This window comes from Mus caroli, unplaced genomic scaffold (genome assembly GCF_978045245.1).
Source record: "Mus caroli unplaced genomic scaffold, Mus_caroli_1 scaffold_8, whole genome shotgun sequence".
Lineage (NCBI taxonomy): Eukaryota > Metazoa > Chordata > Mammalia > Rodentia > Muridae > Mus > Mus caroli.
The window spans coordinates 62581491-62603358 of record NW_028227263.1 but is presented as its reverse complement, the minus strand read 5'-3'; the positions used below and the strand labels follow the sequence as shown (position 1 = coordinate 62603358).

The 21868-nt window shown below is 44.3% G+C and overlaps 1 protein-coding gene across 1 annotated transcript in view; it reads right to left on the bottom strand.

Annotated features, from left to right (window-relative positions):
- The window catches only part of Abhd17c (abhydrolase domain containing 17C, depalmitoylase), a 42493-nt gene that overhangs the window by 2753 nt on the left and 17872 nt on the right, over positions 1-21868 (bottom strand). Inside the window, exon 2 of the mRNA XM_021168725.3 lies at positions 2174-2353. Within this exon, the coding sequence (XP_021024384.1) occupies positions 2174-2353 (180 nt within the window). The remainder of the gene's footprint in view (positions 1-2173; positions 2354-21868) is intronic.

The following is a 21868-nucleotide window of genomic DNA, read 5'->3' as shown; positions in this document are numbered from 1 at the left end:
ACATGAAGTCTCATTTAATCCTTATGAAAAAGGGCCCACGAGGAATTGCTTTCTCTGTTTAATCAGGGAGGGAACTGAAGCTCGAAAATTACAAAATAACAGGCACCAGGCCAGGGAGATAATAAAGAAGGCTAACATCAGTTACACATTCCAAAGGTCTACAAGTGACTGTCACACAGTCTTTATGAACAACTCAGGAAGCTGCCAACTGCTAAAAGGCACCCCAGAAACCCCAGCAGCCACAGGACCTGTGAAGATCAAAGCCTCTGTGGCCATGTGCAGTTTTGCAGGCCAGGAATCGTACCAAAAACTTACACTTCTCCTGGATTTAATTTTAAAGTGCCTTGCTTTATAAGCCTTCAATTGCACTCAATTAAAAAAAATGTATTTACTCAACAGTTATGACATGCCTGAGATCACATCCCATGCTGCCATTTATGGGAATCTCTTACTGTCTGGAGAGGGAGGGCATCTGAAGTTGAAAGCCACTGTCTGGCCCTATTTGCAAAGGCAGAGGGTAACCAATACTGAAGCATGACCAGGACTCAATCTCTCAATATCTCTCTCTCTCTCTCTCTCTCTCTCTCTCTCTCACACACACACACACACACACACACACACACACACACACACACAGGAAGGAACCATCCCTTTGAGAAAGACAACATTTTGCCATTTGACAGCAAGGAACATCATAAAAGGAAATGTTGCCAAATCCAATTAATGATGAAGGCCAGTGTAGCCATTAATGGCTTGAAATCTATTCCATCAATAATTTAGGGAGCAATGGCCCTTTTGTCTCCAACCTTACGAAGCCAGTGACGTCACTGCTTTTGGCCTGATCTGTAAAGAATACAGTAACTGGATCAACTTTTCAAAGCTGTTGGGAAGGCTAACTGCAGGGCCAGCCTTCAGTGCCTGGTGAATCAGACAAGCAGCATTTGTTGTTGGTTTGTTACTAATTAATAAATTACAATTAGTTACAAGGGAACTAGTTTTAATGGCTACATTTTAAGATATAAGCTAATCTCACCGTTTTGTTGCCAGGGTAACTTCCCACAAACATGCAAAACATGTCTTTACACAAATTGCCTCTCATGTCAACCCTACTTAGCATTCGCAGCCACGCCACCAGAAATGCAGTGTCCCTTTCCCAGGAAGCAGAGTTTCAGTGAAGCCTGGTACAAACTACACATGTTGAAAATCAGCTAAGATGCTAACAAAAGTCTCTTCCTGTGAAATGAGACACTGGAACACCACGTCATGCAGCGAAATGCTGTCGTTTCTTTTCCAGCGAGAGCAGACAGTGGCAATTAATAGGTCAACCCAGATCTTCATTCAGACCCTGCGTTACTCCTGCTGCTGCTCTTCCTGGAAAGTGCAATACAAGCCGGCTGGCTTCTGCAATGCACTGTGGGGAAAGCCTAGGGGCAAATACTTTAAAAATACCTCCCACATTATCTCTTAAAAAGCAAAACCCAAAACAAATAGCCAAGAAGGCTCTTGCAAAGCAAACACTTTGCTCCCAGCTTTTATATTTATTGGTTCTCCCTTCCATTAGGAGGAGCTAGAGAACAGCAGGGGTCAGATAGCAGGAGAGTCTTAGGATGACCAAGACTGAGTCTCCCAGGGCAGGATATCTCTGCAGGGACAGTCTGAAAGTATTAGATCAGGAAGAGGGGATGGCTGTTTCAACCATCTCCAGGGCTACCTTGCTATTCTTCTCACAAAGATTACAGTGTCACTTTCCCCTCATCCATATTCTCTGACTAAAAAAAGAAATTTCTCATGTGTGCTTGTTTTTAGTTCAGGGTCTATACCAGGGCTAATTGCTTCTTGACACCTCTTGTATATAGCTCTTCAGTAATTGAGCAATTCAGGTCCCTCTGAATAAATGAATACTGAACTGGAAATTCCTTCAGGACATGCTGCATGTTACAGCTGAATCAATTAGTCCTGGGTACTGGCACACTCAAGGTCCTTATCCATCATCTGGAGACTTCCTAATGTGTAGCAGCCCTGAAGTCTGAAGTCTCAGTGTGCTACATTTGCCTCACGTCTACAGTGATGCCCAGGGGCCTGGCAGAGGGGTATGCAACCAATATTTAGAAGTTGATAGAGACATGGACTCTGAACACTGGTCGACTTCTCACTTGTCCAGTTATAAGCTCACCTGGGGAAAGCATCAAAGCAGTATGTTTTCCTGGTATCTGGAAAAGCAACACGCAAACCAGACATCAGTGGGGAATGGAGGATGACGGCTGCACACTCATACCGCGAGGCCAGGTCCACAGTGGGGACAGTGCCAATGCTCTGTCCATAGAGGATGATGTTCTCAGGACTCACACCATACCTAAAGAAAGCAGAGGTAACACAGCATCAGCTAACGAGTGTGTGTAGGGGGAGCACAACGGTACTTCAAGCCCATAAAACTCCAACAGGAATTAGCTTAAAACTGCTACCACCTATCTTGTATATTTTAGCATAAAGTGAACATTAATTTTACAAGATCAAACAGAGGCCTATTTCAGAATTAAATGACTACAAATCTGACTTCCATATTTGTAAAACTACGGCCATGACTTTGCCCCTGGCTACTCACCTAAACAAATGCAAATGAGCTTCGGGTAAGGTTTTACTCAGTCCTTACATTTCCTGATATTCCTTTTTATAATCATGTTTTTGAAGTCAAAGTAAAAAAAGGTTTGGCAAACAGCTCTTCAAGTGAAATTTTAATAATATGAAAGACACTGTCATTTATCATAGAACAGTTCACTAAAAGATAGCTAATTTGAAAGCAATCACATTGTTTTTTAGCCTCTTCTTGGGACTAAATGTTTTCAAGATTTCAACTCAGCAGTGGCCTCCTGATGTGCCTCTGTAAAGGTTCTGGTTGGGTAAATACCATATGTAGAACAGGACTGCACTCGCAGCCTTCTGGCCGCTCCAGCCAAGGGCAGATGTTAGTGAACAAGCAGCAGGTGTAGCTTTGCATCGAAAGGTGTGCTCTCCTTTCTCCCCTCCCTGCATGCTGGTGGGAAGTGATGGCAGGTGAAGATGTGAAAGAATGCTACACTCTCCGATGAAGTAGAATAAATCAGGAGGCAGACACAAAATACATCCCTTTATTAGCCTACAAAAAATATCAATGGACAGACAGAGCTAGCTCAATGGATAAAAATGCTTATTCTCAAGGCTGAGAACTTGATTTCTATCCCTAGAACTCACACAATGGAAGGAGAGAACCTATTCCTACATTGTCCTCTGATTGACACATGTGCAACATGGCAGACACAGAGAGACACACAACAGCACATGAAGATACACATGAGAGCAATGAATAATTATTTTATATCCAAAAGACTGAGGAAAATTATAGACTTGACAACTTCAAGGTAGTGTGCCATTTAATCATCCCTGTCATCTTGGCTGAGTCTGGAGTCCTCTAGGAAACCCTAGCATCTCCGACCACATGCAAGTTCTGTAGCAGTTCTAGGGGAAGAGGGCACTGTTCCATGGGTTGGAGTCTTGGAAGACCAGAATCTCGGCAGGCGTTAAGAGAGAGAATCAGCACCCAGCTCTCTGCTCCTTCCTGCCTGGAGACCCAACACCTCCTGCTCTTGCTGTCGCTCCTTGACCTCCCTGTCTTCAGACCGGAAGCCAACATAATCCCAGTCTTCCTCTAGGTGTCATGCTGCTCTTGTCACAGAAATGAGAAATGGAATACGGATGACAAGACTGAATAGCAGAGTGTGTTACCTTATTGAAGGAGTATAATCTGCTACAGAAATTTAGAGAAACAATCTGGCAATCTGACATTATCTGGTCACACTAATGATACCAGGGGTAAAGTGTGTAAACCCACCAAAATGAAATGTTACTGCATATTATTCACTTGACAACAACATTGTTATTGTTAACTTGATGGGATACTGAGAAAGAAATACTTGAATCCCTCAAGGACAGTGATGATGGGGCAGGGAAGGGTCTCATCTGGGAAGAAGCCTCCCTTGCACGGGGTGCAGAGCAGCAATGATGTGTCTTGTTACAGTATCCATCCTGTTGGTCATGAAGCTGGACATTTGCCAGCTTATGATTCTCTGAAACTGGAGTCTAGACAGTTGTTAGTAGTCATGTGGGTGCTGGGGACTGTACCCAGATCCTCTGGAAAAGCAGCCAGTATTCTGAAACACTGAGCCGTCTCTCCAGTTTCTAAAAAGGTCAGTTTTAATGAAACATGAGGCCGAGAAATAGTTGACTGTAGAAAAGCTAACATCAGACAGATTGTTCAACAAAAGCAGCCTACAAAAATAATGCAGTGCTCCTTTAAAACGTAAATATACAGGGCCCTGTGAGCGAGCAGACTGAGACGTGGGAATTATGGTGTACTTTCAGCTTTTGGTAAAATTCAATGATTTTCCCTTTTTTTCATACCTCATTCAGGCAACAGAAGGGAATTTATGGTGCTTCTTTTGGGAAACAAGTAAAGACTCAGAGCCCATTCTCTCCGAGGACACAGAAATCAAGATGCAGCTCAAGAAAAAGGGCTTGTTTTGTTTTGTTTAAATGTCAAGGGGCAACACTATGCTGCAGGCCAGCAGGGAGACTCACAGAAGGAAATGGAAGGAGCTCAGGGCAAACTGAGGCAGCTGCTGCACCTAGTACCACAGAGTCAGCAGAGGAGCTGGGAAGTGTGCATGTGTGGAGAGGAGAGGTCCAAAACTCCAACACAAGAAGCAAACCTTGGCACCAGTTAGAGACACACGAGTGTATCCAAAGGTTAAGCCACTTGGCATCCATCTGCTAAGTAGGTATCTGGCACCATCAGTTTGAGAAGGAGAAGGAAGAAAATGTCTAGTAAACCAAGATGAGAGTTGTGAAAAAACAACAACAACACAACAAACTGGTAACAGGTTGTACAGTTCTCAGGACTCAAAAGAGCCAACAACTCAGAAAGCCACCACTCTATGGAGATGAGACCTAGGGGCTGTAGGGGCTCAGTGCAGCTGTGTGTTCATTGGTCAGGAAGGGGTGAATGACACCTCTTCTCCAGTGAGGAAGGTGCTGAGTCAGAACTTGCTGTTGGGTCCACATCTGTCCTGGGAAATGCTGTCCTGGGACCGGATTTCACACTAGCTACATTTCTTTTTCCTGCTGGGTCTTCCCTCTGCTTTCTTGCTCATGCCTCTTTCCTCTCAGGAATCCTACAGCCTCTCTTTTCAGCCTCTTCTAGAATCTCTTCATAATTACTTCCATGTAGAACTCTCCAGTGTCGGCTTCCAACGGTAGCAGATGTATTACAGCTGTGCAACATCTATTTGCTGGGTGGATGAGGAGACAGCCTGATTTTTCGCCCCGATCTGTACTGCTATTTTCTTCTGAGCTTTCAGCACCTCACACTCGGCACCTCCCCAGGGTGACCCTTCATACGGATTTCCTCATCTTAATATTTTTCTCTCTCCAACCCCATACCTTTCGCCCATGGGCTGGGATCCAGAGGGAAGTTCTTACTTTTATCTTCCCTTTCTATTGCACACACACTTAGTCACTAAGCCCAACCCTGAGATGTTTTCCAGAGTGACTGCCTATATGAGCTGGTGGGTACACATGGTGGCATCTTGTGAGCAACTAAGCAGGGGCGCCATGATAAGACAAGTGTGCTTCCAAGAGTAATTGAGGCTTTCAAGGTAATGAGCATTTCTGTCGCAAGAATCTGGTTCTGTTCCCAGAGGTTATCCTGGAGATCTTACTGGCACTGTCTCCATCATTCCCCAGGGCGCTTGGACTGCTGACTTCTAATCTGTCCCATTCTTCCTGGTTCTGTGAATCATTTCGTGAGTATGGGGAAGCAGGTGTCCTAGTTTCAAGTCCCCTGCTTCACTGACTCATGCTAATGATACACAACTCTGCCAGCCTTCCAGCTTCCACCCTGGCCTTGCCCTCTGCCCAGGGCAGAACTCGGATACCACTTGCACCTGACCAGTGACTGCGTCAGAGCTCTGTCCTTCTCCCAGTTCTATCTACATGGACCTTCACACTGCTCATTCCTGTCTGTGTCTCATGTTCTCAGTACATAACATCTGACTCAGATAACTATCCCTACCTCTTCTCTCCAAGTGGTCTTTCTGTCATGGGCTGCTCAATTTCTCGTTGATCATACACACGTTCTTCCTGATGCTCTGCATCACTGCAAACCACTGGGCCCTGCAGACCCTCCAAGTTCCCCTCAGTTCCACCTACTTCCCACACTTTCCTAATGCCCCTAGTCTACCTGCAGTATCATTTTGTCTGAGTTACTCATTGTGCTAATTTGTGAAGTGCGGTGAGGGGCACATGATGAGCCATTCTGCTGCAAGCCCTGAATTGCTTTGAGAGTATAAGCCCACAACCTTAAGTTACAGGGATCAGTTGGAGGCATTTCCAACTTTGAACGAAATGTGATCATAGCCAAAGGCTACTTGTACAAGATATAGAAATACACACACAAACACGCCCCCTCTCACACTCACTGAGACACTCACACACACACGATGGGGGTGGGGGGACAATGAGACACTACCTACCTTTTTTGTTTGCCTGGATCTTGCCAAGTAGGCTAAGCTGGTTGGGTAGTAAGCCTCAAGATTCTGCCTATCACTATCTGTCTCCTACACTCTGGGATTACATGTGTGCACCAACATGCCTGTGGTGGTTTTTTTCCACATGGGTTCTAAAGATCAAATTCAGGTCCTACAAAGAAAGCCATTTCTCCAGACCCAAAGGCTATTTTCTTAAAACTAAGTTCCACACATACAAATATTCCTATGAGCTAAAACTCACTGAAAAGTCTGACATCTCCTTGGACATGTTGGACAGGAGCAGAATCTCTGATTTGCAAAGAGGACAGGAATAAAAGTCACATTAATACCCAGTAAGCATATGAACTTTGGTCTTACAGTTAAGTTTTCTTGAAACAATGCTCAAAGTCTCAGAGTCAGCGTATGAGGAGTCATGGCCCTGTGTACCACTCTCTGTAATCAACAGCATGATGTGCAGACACACCCTTGCACATCACCCTCTCAGCCACTCCAAATGTCCACTGTAGTTCTGTAACCCAAGCTACATGAAATCCAGGAGTGGTCTGGAGCCAGAGGCACCAGGACCCTCTCTGCATCAAGAGAAGTTGGGCCGGCGAGAAGACCTATTGCAGAGGCTGAGTGTGTCAAGGAGCCCTGTCCCATGGGAATCATTCCCTATAAGGTTAAAGTCATTTGTTTTTGTTTCAGTGTAAGGCTTTTTTCTCTCTGTACAACAGAGCACAAGCCCAGCCTCCCTGAGACACCCCATCCTGTGTGAGTTAATGGACCTTGACTTTGTCCTTTGTCAAAAGCTTCCTCGTTTATCTTCAGAAGTGTGCTTGGCACAGTTCCACTGACTTTGAAGTCAACATTTTAAATATTTCAGAGCTAGAATTCCTAGGGGAAATTTCTTAAGTCATAGGATGAAGATAAATAGACAAGGTAGCAGGGATGCTAACTGAAGGATGGGGTCTGAGGGTAAGAAGAAGCCCTTGTCTACTATAGGTCAAAATTGCAGAGCAGAAGAACAGCCAAGGGAAGCAGGTGCACAAACTGGCCAGACACAGGCAGCGTGGGTCCTCTCTCTGCCTGGGGGCTTTCTTAGCACAGAAAGCACAATCAATACAAGCTTTATATTTTAAGTATGAAGAAGAGGAGAAAAGACAACCACCACATAAAGCATGCTGAGTTCCCTTCTCAAGGTGCACCTCTGTATGTCTGAGAGGGTTTTCAGCGAGACTTGTCAAAGCCTCACACGCTGGCGTCCCCAGGTGTTTACTGCAGTGATAAACAGGAAACACTCGAGACTCGGCTGCATGGTGCCACTTTAGAAAGTAAAAGATTTACAGGTCACTGCCATGAGCTACAGTTCTTTTCTAACTTTTAGTTAATTTACTTGAAAGGGGCATTTACTTTTTGTAAACTATCCCTGCTGAAAGCTTTAAGAATGTGAGCACAGCCAGGCATGGTGGGGCACACCTCTGATCCCAGCACTTCGGAGGCAGGCAGATCTCAAGTTCAAGGGCATCCTGGTCCACAAATCGAATTCCAAGACAGCCAGGATTACACAGTAAAACCCTGTCTAGAAAAACAAAACAAACAAAAAGGAACATAAGCACAAGTTCCCCCTATACTGGTTATAAAATCCAACAGGCCACCTAAACTATGAAAAGTAGCCTTGTTGGATCCAAGTTACAAAGGGCGGGATGTAAACTATGTGCTCTTGAGTCACATGTCTTTGGGGGAAATAAAAAGTAAACAGATTCAAGCTAAGATAGAAACCCAGGTACAAATGAAGGCAAAATGAACAGTAAAGCTGGTAGGTTTGGTCCAAACACAGGTAGAGGCTGTTGGGGAAAGCTCCAGGAAGAAGGCAGTTAGAAGCCAATTAGGTGAGGCAGGGCTAGAATGACACCCCTCCCCGCAGGGCCGGGCCCCAGATGGGGAGCTCACACAGGGGCCTGGGGCTGTAGAAGGGGCTACCAGAAATTAGTGAAGATGCAGCATGGGAGGACTTCAGGGTCAGGCACAAGATACCCAGAATATGGAACTTGGTTGTAAGCTGTGGTCTGGAGAAGGCCCTGGGTAGAAATCAGCTGCTTACATCGTTGTGTACATGAAAGGAAGGAACAGAGAAGGGTGGGGAAAAAAGGGGGGAGGGTCAAATTACACTAAAGGGAAGGCTGGAAAAAACTGGCTAAATTGAGGCGTTGTAAAGAAGATCCACTAGATCTAGATATAATTGTGTTTGCTTCAGTAGGAAGTTCCGTTTGGGAAGATATTGAAGATAGGAAACTATGGAATACTCTAGCTGGTATTCCAAGTGAGAAACTACTACAATCTCGATGAGTTCAACTGTGCTGCTGGGTACAAACTCTCCAGTGTGGCTGCTTCAAGGCCACCTTTGCCCCTACCTATAGCCCCTTACCCACGGCTCTGTAACTAAGCCTAATAAACTCATTGGTTACTCAGAGTGTACTCTGGTAGGACTGTAACCTGGTTTGTCACTGGGAACTCAGGAAGGGTAGATATTGTTTAGCCCCAGCCCACACAGGAATTTTAGTGATATAACTTCTCAAGATCAGCTATAAGGAACAATCTTCTCCTATACACTGTCTGATGTATATGCTAGAAAGACCATTCTTGAGTGCAAAGTTCTCCTTATCCTATCTTCTGATACAATGTAGAAGCCGGCTGGCTGGAAAAGCAGCCTGGTGCATGTGAATACAAACTCAGCTCATTCTGTGTATCAGGATGATCAAGCCTCTCATAAAAAGACAAAAAAACAAAACAACAAAAAACAGTGTAATGCATGTCTACAACCTATGCATACCCCCACACTTTAAATCATATCTACACTGTTTATAATACCTAACTATATTGTTTATGGTATAATGACAAGAAAAAAAAAAAAAGCCTACATGTTCAGTACAAGTCTAGCCACAGCAGTCCACAGTGCTCAATGGGGGCTGGAGGAAAGAGTCCTAAGAGGCAGGATGCATACATGTTACTCTACTCATATGGATTTTAGCATGCTACTCAACAAATATCAAATTCAAGTTTTGCTTTTAGGAACTTTATAGACTAATTCTCCACCAGATATTCCCAGTTTGTAGTTGGTGGAGTTCATGCATGCAGAATCCACGGATAAGGAATGTTCTGGTCACAGTATTGCTAACGGCAGAGACTCTGGGAGTCTCTGGGAGGGATCAAGTGGCCCAGATCACATCTGCAATGATAAAATGAAATGCACAGGAGACAGAGTCTCTAAAAAATTGTAACTTACAGGAAGGCTCCCACTGGAGTACAATGCTTATCAACGTGGCTGCTCTCAGTGCTTATCTCTGAGGCATGTACTTCCTTTCATAAAGCTCTACCCCCATTACAAAGAACCCTTCTAGCTTAGATGCTTGCAATTTCTTTCTAAATAGAGACTAAGGGAAAGAGTTCTCTGACAATTCAATTTTTCTGACATTCAAAACTGTTCCCTGCTCCAACTCTCTGTCAAAGCAAAAATAAATAAAGCCTGACATGACTTAATTTTAATATTTTAAAAACCATCTTTCAGAGGAAAACTACAGCTCTAAAGAATATAGAATTAACTGTCTTTGGATCTGTTACAATTAAAATAGAATCACTCACTTGAATTCATCTAAATATAATTGAGCATTTAATTATCCCAATGATAATCAGACTCTTGGCACGCTGGAATAGCCAGAAAAAAATGCCACTTCCCCCACAGCTGCACAAATACCTTCAAGCAGGTGAGAACACAGCTGCCCTTAGGTTCACAGAGGCCTAGGAAGCTGGCTTATGCAAAATCCTAGCATGGGCACTTGACCAGAGGCTGGTGGTTAAGTGTTACCTTTGTCCACCTTAGAAAACCCAATGAATGATAACTTACAGATTTCATGAAAGCTCTCCCATGGGAAGACAAAGTTTAAAAAACAAATAAACAAAAAACAACGTCATGGCCCCCTTGACTGGCAAGGTAGAAAGTCACTTCTCAGAACTAGAACATCTAAGTCCTTGATTTTACTCTATGCAGTCTCAGAATAGCTGTGGGAGACCTTCAGTGTCGGGAAGCTTTTCTGCGTGGCACTGCCTTAGCAAGATTGGGATGCTACATGTCCCATCAGCTCCTGCAACAAAACGGTTTCCACTAGGAAGTCCTTGAATGGTCAGAGAGAAGACAGAGGCTACCTATGACTTACTCTCTTTGGAGAGTACAGACAGCACCTGGGATGGTCAATGGGGTCTGGACAGGGTAGTCTCACAGGTGGTTTTCAGGGTAAAACTGGTCCATCCAGGTTTCTCTCAGGTGTCTGCACTATTAACTGAATCATGTCCTGGACTAAGGCAGGACATCTCTGTCACCACACAGCCTTCCTGGCAATTACTAAGAGGAAAGCCAAGTAACAGTACAAGTGAACCTGGTTCTTAACACCACAGCTTGAGGACCCACACCCAATCTTGTACTTTGACCATGACTGAGGAAGCTGGGTGAACAACAGACTCTGGGAAGCAGTCACATACATGTGGTCCTGACCATGGTGGGTTGTGCAGAACAAAGCAGGAGGCAATACCCATTTGGGAACTAGTAATCCCAGGAATGCATCCTAGATCTCCACTGCACCACAGCAGGAGGACTCCACCACCCTGCTTCTCAGGCCACAGAGAAGCATGACTCCTGGTCTGCAGCGAGGGACAAATGAGGTGAACGAAGCACAGATGGTCAGGGCAGGCAACCCAGACTTTTCTTTTTTTTTTTTTTTTTTTGCACACATACACACAAAGTTATTTAACAATTTTTATTAGACTTACAACTTTACCATTTATTAACGGTGAAAGCATATTTGCTTACTACTGAGGTGAATATGCTTCTTGGCTACCCAGATTCTTAAGACTAACTTCTACACACCCAGAAGTGAACAAGTTCTAAGCTTGCTTTTTCATAGTCCTGTCTCCCTCCCATGTGCCTTCTACACTGGTGTTGTTTCCAATCTCAGCCCTTGCCGAGCTAGGATTTCCTGTGGCCCCAGTTAGCACAGAACACTACCCAGGCTGAGGCTAGCACACTGGCTCACTTGCCCAGCTGCCCTTACTATGCTGCAGACATCTGCAACTACACTTGTGTGCAGACACTACCTACTGGCCTCTCCTCAGTGGTATTTTCAGCTTCATTCCTCCTAAGTCAAACTTCCAAATGTGTTCCTTATTCTTTGTCTCTTTCTGTTCTCCACTCTTCCTTCTGATTCCAAAATCTTCCATCTCCCTCTTCCTTTTATTTTTTTCATTTTGGTTTTCGAGACAGGGTTTCTCTGTGTAGCCCTGGCTGTCCTGGAATTCAGGCTGGCCTCTAACTCAGAAATTCGCCTGCCTCTGCCTCCCAAGTGCTGGGATTAAAGGCGTGCGCCACCACGTCCAGCCCATTTCCCTCTTTCTTAAAAGCATACAATATTCACATCATCAATTATAGAAATAAATCAAACCACAGGGCAGCTTAGTAAGGTCCTTAGAGACTGCAGACAGAAGAGCGTGTTCTACAGATAAGGAACACTAGTTCTAAGCAAGGGTGCCGAGTTAACTGAGAGTGTGATTACCAAGTCAGATGTCTAAGGGACTCAGAGCTGGAACTAAGCAGGAAAAGAACCACAGATCCTGTGAATTACAACCTCCCTGGCAGGTGTAATAACTGAGCTGGTATCAACACAGCTTCGACAGGTCAACAACTGCTTGTATTCCACCTCCACCACTGACATGTTGGGGGTTATGCTTTCCAACTCTAGTTCCCGCTGTGTGCCAGAGTCTTCCCTACAAGAGGTGGTGGACGATTGCTCAACACTGTTCATTAGCATAAACTCACCCACAACTCAAAAGATGCAGCACATTATACCCAGGTGGCGCTGCTAGGTCCAACAGTAGAATAAGTCCATCTACCAGCAGAGTCTTAGCTTTTTCTGGGGAGGAAAGGAGGTAGGAAGGGTCCTAGTGATATACAGGGGTTAACATTACACAACAATGTCAGGGCGCTCAGTGCCAGGGGACCACCTATAAAAAAGTGGTTAGAACTGGAGCCAGGCATGGTGGTAAATACCTAGAAGCTCAGCAGTAGAGAGGCAGAGACAAGAGGATCATCTTAATCTAAGGCCAGCCTAGCAAGATTCAGGTCAACCAGGATAAAACAAAGATATACCCTGTGTCACAAACAATAGTTGTTTTTCCAAAACAAGGTTTCTCTGTGTAGTCCTGTCTGTCCTTGAACTCACTCCACAGACCAGGCTAACCTGGAACTCAAGAGATCTACCTGCCTCTGCCTCCCAAGTGGTGGGATTAAAGGTGTGTGCCCCTACTACACCTCTCCTTAAAAACACTTTAAAAGTGATAAATAATGAATTTTAAGGGCTAGTGCACACTTGTAATCCTAGCATTCAGGAAGCAGAGCCAGAAGGATTGCTCGGAATGCAAGGCCAGCTTGATTTACATTTTAAGACTGTCTTAAACAAGATCAGATTACAATATATACACCACAACTTTTAAGAAGAAAATAATGTGGCCATTCCTCCCAAATCTAACCAACATTTTATTTCCTTATTGTCTTAGATTCTACAATGGAAGACCAGTTCCCCCAAATCTAAATGAGAATTTCCTATAAAAGTAAGGATAGAAATGATAGCTAAAACAGAAACACAGTTAAAAAAAAACAAACAAAAAACCTGTCTTTTTTATTGTAAATCCAACGGCATTAAAGTTTATTGGTACTATTAAAAAAAGGGGGTGGGGTGGGGGACTCTATAGCCAGGAGTTGTGATCCTTGTAATTCTCTGATAGAGAAGACAAGTCAGAAAGATCACTGCAGCCCAGCCTGGACAAAACAGCGAAGACTGTTTCAAAACCAAGAGAAAGAGAAGATTATAAAATATGTGACCCTGCTATGTTCTTTTACCAATCTGGAAGAAAGAGTATTCCTCTCTCACTTAGGGGTTGGAGGCATAAAAGGCTCAGGGAAGTTGAGTGGTGAGTGATACCAAAGCTGAGATCCTAAATACTGCTATGTGAACATCACTTTACCTTCTATGCCAGGAAGGCATCCATCGCCTCTCCTCCTTGAGAAGGTACATGTCTACCATGCCTATTTTTGGGAGGTAAAAGGACTCCCTGGGGAACCACAAAAGGAAGTTATGCATTAAGTGGGAATGCACGGAGGACAGAAGCATTTCTCTCAATGGTCTATTTCATTTGACTAAAACAGTAACAGGACTCCAACTTCTATATTTGAACATTCAAGGGCAGCTGTTACAGGGATGGCTGCATTCTAATGTGCCATCTCTCCCTCCTGTCAAGGACTCTAGGATTTTGTGTGCCAAATCCAATCTCTATACCCTGCAAACAGCAGATACAACTCTGTGACTCTGACGCTCAACTCATAGACCCTCCATTTCCTCTTCCTAGTCAGCCTCAAATAAAGTCTTGAGGTAACTGCAATGTTCTATTTTAATTAAAATACTATGCCATGTATAAACGTAATGAAGCAAATCCTACTTCTTACTTATCATAAACAGAAGGCTTTCCTGGCCACTAAGAACACCGAGTACCATGATCAATAATTCAAAATTTCCAGCTAACCACATTCCATTCCACACACTTCACCATAACCACTCACAATATAATGCACTCCTTGGGAGTAAATGCCAACCACCCAGAGGCGTAGCAGGCTCTGGACTGCTGTGGCAAGCAAGACAAGCACGCAGCACTGCATGCTCAAGGATAAGACATTCATCACCTGTTGTTGTTTCTCTATTTTCAAGGTCTCACTATGCAGCTCTGGCTGTCCTGAGACTTAACTATGTAGACCAGGCTATCCTCAAATTCACAGAGACCGTCTACCTCCTTAGTGCTGGAAGTGAAGGTAAATACCACTATGCTGGCTACATTCACAAACTCTTAGGTAGCAGGTCACACCCGTGCATTACGTTTTTCTGTCGTGGTAATGATGGCTCTTCTTTGGCAGGACATGAAATATTATTTATGTCCTGTTTTCAGTTGTTTCATAAATGGTGATACTTCTACAAGCTACATGCTAATAATGTTCAGTCTGCTCCACATGCAAACATACTTCATATTCTGAAATGAAACTGTTCTGTCACTGTAAACCTTTCAGACTGTAACAGATGCATTTATCATCCACATTCAGTTGCCTGGAAAGTGGGCAGGAGGTGGCTCCTCATCTCTGCAGCCAACAGGATCAGAAGAGGACCGCACAGGCCAGCATAAGTGGGTTTCATGGATTATGAAGACAGGGGACATTCAGGCCAATACCCTAGACTTGAGAAGTTAAAGGCCGGGATGACAATAGATAGCATAGGAGAGTCAAGACAGAGAGACAGTGGCCCTGGCCATTCCCTCTGCTTTGAGCGCAGAATTTACTGTGTCTGAGCAAGGCTTATCTGTAACTGCCATGCATCTGCTCTCAGGGACTTGGTGGCTTCCTCTGCTGGCTCCTTCCTTCTAAATCCACCTGACTTCAAATCCTGGTGAAATCCCCTCCAAGATACCTCTGGGCACTGCAACATATTAAACTTTTAAATCTATCCCCAACCTAGGAATGTCCCCTCATCATTATTTCTGACACACTGCTCCCCTTTGCTAATTTACCAGTTTGTTTGAACTCCCATAAAAGCAATGCATAGAAGAAAAAGTGTTTATGATATGGTCTTAAAGATAGAAGTGGAGGGGGGGTGTCAGGGAAATCAAAACAATATAAAATCTACAAAGCAAGAGCAAATGCTTTCCATAAATTTGCATGCTTATCTTGAAATAAGCATATTTTCCAAAATGTATTAGAATTCCTCAGATTAAAAATATGAGGAAATATATGGCTAAAGTATTTAAGAACATCTACTATGCTCCAGCACAAAGCAACATTCATGAGAAAGGTAACATAAGAATGGAAGGCAAACACCAGAGTGGAGCACCCTGGCCCTCCCCACCAAACCTCTCAGGAACCTGAGAGAAAGGCAGTTCTCACAGGTTAGGGAGACTGCCCCTGGAGGTCATCGGACCAATGAGCTGATCATGAGTGTTACCTGCACTCAGTACCAGAACACAAGACTTCTTAAGTCTGGCCAATTTGTTTCCCAGAGCTGCCACTCAGAGGCGTCAACCTACGCTGCATGCATTTGGGAAAATGTATGCTTTTAGATAATCCCTTTGATCACCTAGGAGATAAGGTTCTATCTCCGAAAAACAGTCTCAGTTTTCTTCAAACCTTGGAAGGCCCCGACACTTGCTTAAGGGGCTTCAATGACTTAGATGTATCAACATCTAAGTTATGTCCAGGACCCGGTTGCTCACAAATCACTAATCCTAAATAACATCCTAGGCACTGACTGCCCATGCCTGCTCCTCTCAGCTACAATAGCTTGGCACTGCTCCCCTACTAGCTCAACCTGTACAGGTCAGACCAAGTGCAACAGACCAATGCCCAGGTACCATTACTACCTCCAGCTCAGGTCTCATGTGAACAACAGCCTGATTCTGCAAGAATCTCTGCACACCGTTGGTCACTAGTATCTGTCTGAAAGGAAGATATGTGCTCATGCAGGCAAAGTGTTACCACAGTGGCTTGATCTTGCTGTCATTAGCAAATGCCCAGCACAGAGCAGAATCCATTCTATGCACCTAGTCTCTGGTCCTAACAACAAGCTGGCATTGCCAGCTCCAGTATACAAACCAAGATACTCAACTCTCACCAGTTTGGTCAATGGTTCTGAGTTCAAGTCTGGTGCCTGCCTCCAAAACTCCAAGCCTCTGTTCAGAGCGACAGGTTTTCACAAAAGACCAGTAAAGGCTGTGGTGAGCAGCCTTGCTACACAGTGCAAAGTAATATGAAGTCAGGAATGCAAACAGCCAAGGATTTCATAAGGAGGTCACCTGGGCCTCTGCCATAACAACACACTCATGATGCTAAGGATGAAGTGCATGCAAATCTTAGGAGACCACCCTAAACAGAGCAATTTAGTTAAAGCATGGCCTGTGAGAGCAGCATGGCCACTGGCTTCATGGACCATAGGAGCACTCAGTGACAGCCACTCTCCCTTTCTCCTGCCCAGCATTCCCAGCTACTGCAACTATTTTGGGAACCTGGCCGTGCTCTAATTTTAAAAGAATGCAATGCTATGACAGCGATGGTTGGCCGAAGGACTGAGAGTGGCTCTAGAAATGTGAACTGTTCACAGCACAGAAGGCTGGCAGGGCACAGAGAATGTACTTGATCACGTGTGCAGCGGAGCTCGGAGGTACCACCTGCCAAATAGACACATAGTTTGAATTTCTCATGTTCAAGTTCTCAAGTAGCCAGATAATTTCACACACCCTCCTGCAGCTGGCTGCCCCAGTCTCTGCGTAAATACTCTGCACACCAGACTATATTCAGTGATTCAGTTCTGTCCTGGAAGGAAGGACTTCATAAAGGCAATAAGGCCAAGGCTCTTAAGAACGCTTCATGCCCAAAATGGTGTTTATAAGCGAGCTAATGGATTTTCTTTCTACATTTTCAATTTAACATTTCTCTCTTCCTCTGCAAGACTGGAAGAGAGCTAATTGTAACCTGAGACTGAACTTACTTCAACTCCTAGCACCAGACAACTATGGGGACAGACTGTAAGAAAAAAACCCACTTAGACATGTGCTGAAAGGAACTGAGGTCAAGAATCAATGAACAACACAGCGCCCTTTCTCACTGCAGTGTGAATGCCCAGCACAAGTGTAAAGAAGTAGTTAACCAATAGTAAGGGAAATCCAGGATTAAACAACAACAACAACAACAACAACAAAAACCTTCTCTGAACAATCCTGAATCAAAAGAAATCACATGATAGCCAGCATACAAAACAATGAGAGCACCAACTACTGAGGCAATGTAACTGACTAAGATTCCCCTGACCATCTTCATAACCAAACCATTCACAGCAACCCTCAACTATAATATGAAACTCAGTGCACAAAAGACTGTGGGGAAGGTGACATGTGCCAAGTGCATTCCCAGCAACTCCTGCCTGCAGCAGCCCAGCATCCTCAGGACATCAGAGACTACATTAAGTTATCTCTACTACAAGGGTCTGCAATAGCTGAGAAATTTAAAACATTCTGAATTAAGAACTATTTGGGACAAGTCTTGATGCGTTCAATGGTCTTCATCTGGATATGGCTGCCAGTCTGGAGCCCAATGCCCATCATTCTAGTTTTCTCTCTGCTGCTGTGATAAGGCACTCTAAGCAAAAGCAGCTTGGGGAGGAGGTTTGTTTGGCTTATAAGTGCAGGTCAACCACTGAGGGGAGTCAGGGAAGGGACTCAAGGCAGAAACCATGGAGGACAATAACTTGCTGGCTTAGTTTCTATGCCACTCATCTAGCTTCCATATACAGCCCAGTATTACCCATCCAAGGTGGGCCTCCTGCATCAGTAACCACCAAGAACCCACAGAAGACAGAGTCACAGACCAAGCTGACTAAGATAACCATTTAACTGAGTCCTACTCTTGCCCTCACCCCCACCCCTGTGATCCCTGTGAGATCTCATTATGGGTGGTTGTTGGTTAATTCAACCTATAAGACTCACAGACACTAACATCTCTGAATGAAATCACGCCACCAGGCCTTTCCCCAAGATTCTTGGATAAGTTGACTGTAAAGTTCCAGAGCAAAAGAACATAAAAATGGAGATTATATAACTAGTACAGAGAGAAACATTGGGTACAGGCTGATGATGCAACTCATAATCAAAACTGGCAGCCGGGTGTGGTGGTGCACACCTTTAATCCCAGCACTTGGGAGGCAGAGGCAAGTGGATTTCTGAGTTCGAGGCCAGCCTGGTGTACAAAGTGAGTTCCAGGACAGTCAGGGCTATACAGAGAAACCCTGTCTCAAAAAAACAAAAACAAAAACAAAAAAACAAAACAACAACAACAAAAAGAATCATTTGGGCTGGAGAGATGGCTCACTGGTTAAGAGCACTGACTACTCTTCCAGAGGTCCTGAGTTCAATTCCCAGCAACCACATGGTGGCTCACAGTCATCTGTAATGGGATCCGATGCCCTCTTCTAGTATGTCTGAAGATAGCAATAGTGCACTCATATGCATAAAATAAATAAATCTTAAAAATAAAAAACTGGCAAACTAAAGGGATGTTACTTTGTTCCCATCCAGGGGAACTCACCATAAGGATTCCAAGAAAGAACTGAGAGACTAAGGCTCAACCTTCAAGAAAAGAAGACATAAGAAAGCTAAGGAGGGAGCGAAAGAGATGGCTGGGTTCAAATCCCAGCAACCACATGGTGGCTCACAACCATCCGTAATGACATCTGATGCCCTCTTCTGGGGTATCTGAAGGCAGCTACAGTGTACTCACATATAATAAATTGATAAATCAGAAAGAAAAAGAAAGAAAGAAAGAAAGAGAGAGAGAGAGAGAGAGAGAGAGAGAGAGAGAGAGAGAGAGAAAGCAAGCAGGCTAGCTGAGGAGGAAGGGGGAAAGAATGGGAAGACAGGAGACAAACCCCAAGGCACTGTCATGTAGAAACACCCATCAACTCAACAAACTTCAGGTCATCACAGGAGCACTTCTGGCTTCATTTTATTCTGTTTTTCCCCCTTACTGCCATTTATTTCCATGTATAATAGACCTCACTTGAGACAAGATATTAAGTTAGCAATCAATCAAAAACTACACAGTGAAACCAAGTTTCCTAATGATGATCCAGAGTCATTGATAAATGACTGTATCACTCATTTTCTACTTAGAATGAAGAGGAAGCACATAAAGGTATTTTAGACCCATTTCATCACAAATCGCTGTTAAATTTTCAAGTTGAAAAGGACACACACCAGCTCCGAAGATATGAAAGGTACAAGCCAGGCTGCAGTTCCCTAAGAAGGACCCGGCCACTTCTCAGCAATGAGTGTCTGCCCCCAGCAGTGTTCTGGAACTAGACTCCAGGACTAGTCTAATGCTCCTAGACTTTGCAACTCTACCCTTCAGCCCAACAGAAAGCCCACATTACTCAAATGTTTACCAAGGCTGGGCAAACCACATTCTTTAACAGCTGGCCACAGCTGACTTGGGGATGCTGTCTGACTATAGGAAAGGCTTTTCACCCTCCCCTGCCTTTGAACATGCATCGGAATCCAGGCCATGGAGGCCAGCTTTCCTGTTGCCTGCCTTGGTCCTTGGTCAGCCAGGCTGCCTTGTCTTTAGGATCCTCTGAGGAGCAGGTGGCACATACAGGATGCCTGGCTGGTGCTGGCTTAGCTCCTGACAGGACACACAAGAACCAGCATCTGATGCTTACATTCTCCACAAGTACGTATTTCACATTTCAGACATACACTGCCGTGGTGAGAAATACAAAGGCTCATGACAGGCAGGGGAGGACCAGTGTGGACACCTCACCGGAGCTAGGGATGGTAACGGCTGACTTCTCTGTGCACTCTATGCACAAGGGAGCGTGTCCTATCTCAGAAAGCTATCTGAGGGCTAGATGAGGAGAGAGAAAAAGGGCAATCATAAAGTACGAGGAAAGGAAAAGAAAACAGCACGGAGAAAAGTTATTTGAAGACCGAAATTCAAAAAGCACACAGGCATACTGTTAACCTCCCATTGAGAGTATACATGATATATGTACTAATCTAGGAAGATAAAGGAAAGTGACTTCACTGGACAGGCCCAAAGCGCAGAAACCTGATGTGTAATGAAAAGACATCGTTTCTGTCTTCCTCTTCATCTTTACAGTCATTAGTGTATCATGTGTATGAATGTGTTAAAAAGGACAACTTGTGGGACTTGGTTTTCAATTTCCACCATGTGGGTTCTGGACACTAAACTCTGGTCACTAGGCTGGGCAGCAAGCACCATAAGCTACTGAGCCATTTCATCAGGCCCAAGACGAAGACATTTCCTACCACATCTTTATGCCAATGGGAATGGTATTTGTTGACTTTTGTAATGCAATTCAAATGACAGAAAGCCAAAAGAAGCCTGGCCAGATGGCTTCCTGCCAAGTCTTATGACCTGGGTTCAAACCCTGGAATCCACATGAAGAATCATACCCAGCAAGTTATCCTCTGATCTCCACAAGTGCATGTCTGTCTGCCCGTCCCTCCTCCTCCGCCTCCTCCTTCTTCTTCTTCTTCTCTCTCTCTCTCTCTCTCTCTCTCTCTCTCTCACACACACACACACACACACACACACACACACATTTTTAAAAAAAGATTTATCATTATACATAAGCACACTGTAGCTGTCTTCAGACACACCAGAAGAGGGTGTCAGATCTCATTATGGGTGGTTGTGAGCCACCATGTGGTTGCTGGGATTTGAACTCAGGACCTTTGGAGGAACAGTTAGTGTTCTTACCCACTGAACCATCTCAACAGTCCCCTTAATTTTTTTTTAAAAGGAAACCCAAGAGAAGTCGCTGGATAATACAAGAAAGGATGTGAATGTTTATAAACTACATATTGTGGTAATAAAAGCTGAACTGAAGCCAAGCAAGAGGTAAGGGTGCAGGAAGGTGACCCCCTCAAATGCACACACAATAAGTTTAAATCCCCTAGTTAAAATCACCCACACAGGAAGCACAGACCCAAAAATAATTGTCAAAAGCTGGGGTGCCTGGCAGGAGCTGATACTAAAACTCCTGTACAGAATGCTGGTAACTATCTGAAGCTGCTACGGGGAGGAGTTAGGGAACTAAGAGCACCCATGGTCCCCACTGCATTCTGTGCTGTTGCTGGCATCATATACATGCATTCTCCTAGTGAAACTTGGTCCTCAAAATGTCACTCAGTTCTCCTGGCACTTACTACAGGTGCACTGACTGATCAGTGTAGTACCTAGAGATATTCTGTAGTTACTGAGACGTAACCTATGTGAATGTCCTCAGGTAAAAATTCTGAGGATGGTGTCACTACCTGGGTTCACTGGTCACTGCTTTAGGGGGAAATTAAAGAGGCTTGGTTCAGACAGGTCCCCGAAATGACTATTTCTCTCTCTTACCTTACACCTTGTCCTTCATAAATCAGGTGTCTCTTAAGCTGTGACAAAAGATGCAAACTATTCACTGCAATGCTGTCACTTAGCTCCCAGGTCACCAGACGCTAATGCATTTACATTACATTTCAATTTCTCATCAAAAAAATCAAGACAGAGTCATTAACAAGATCAATGGCAAAAGATTATGGAAGAAGCTTGTCACTCAAAATTACAAGAACATGTTTATTTATCTTTTATTTTCTTTGCAGACAGGGTTGTA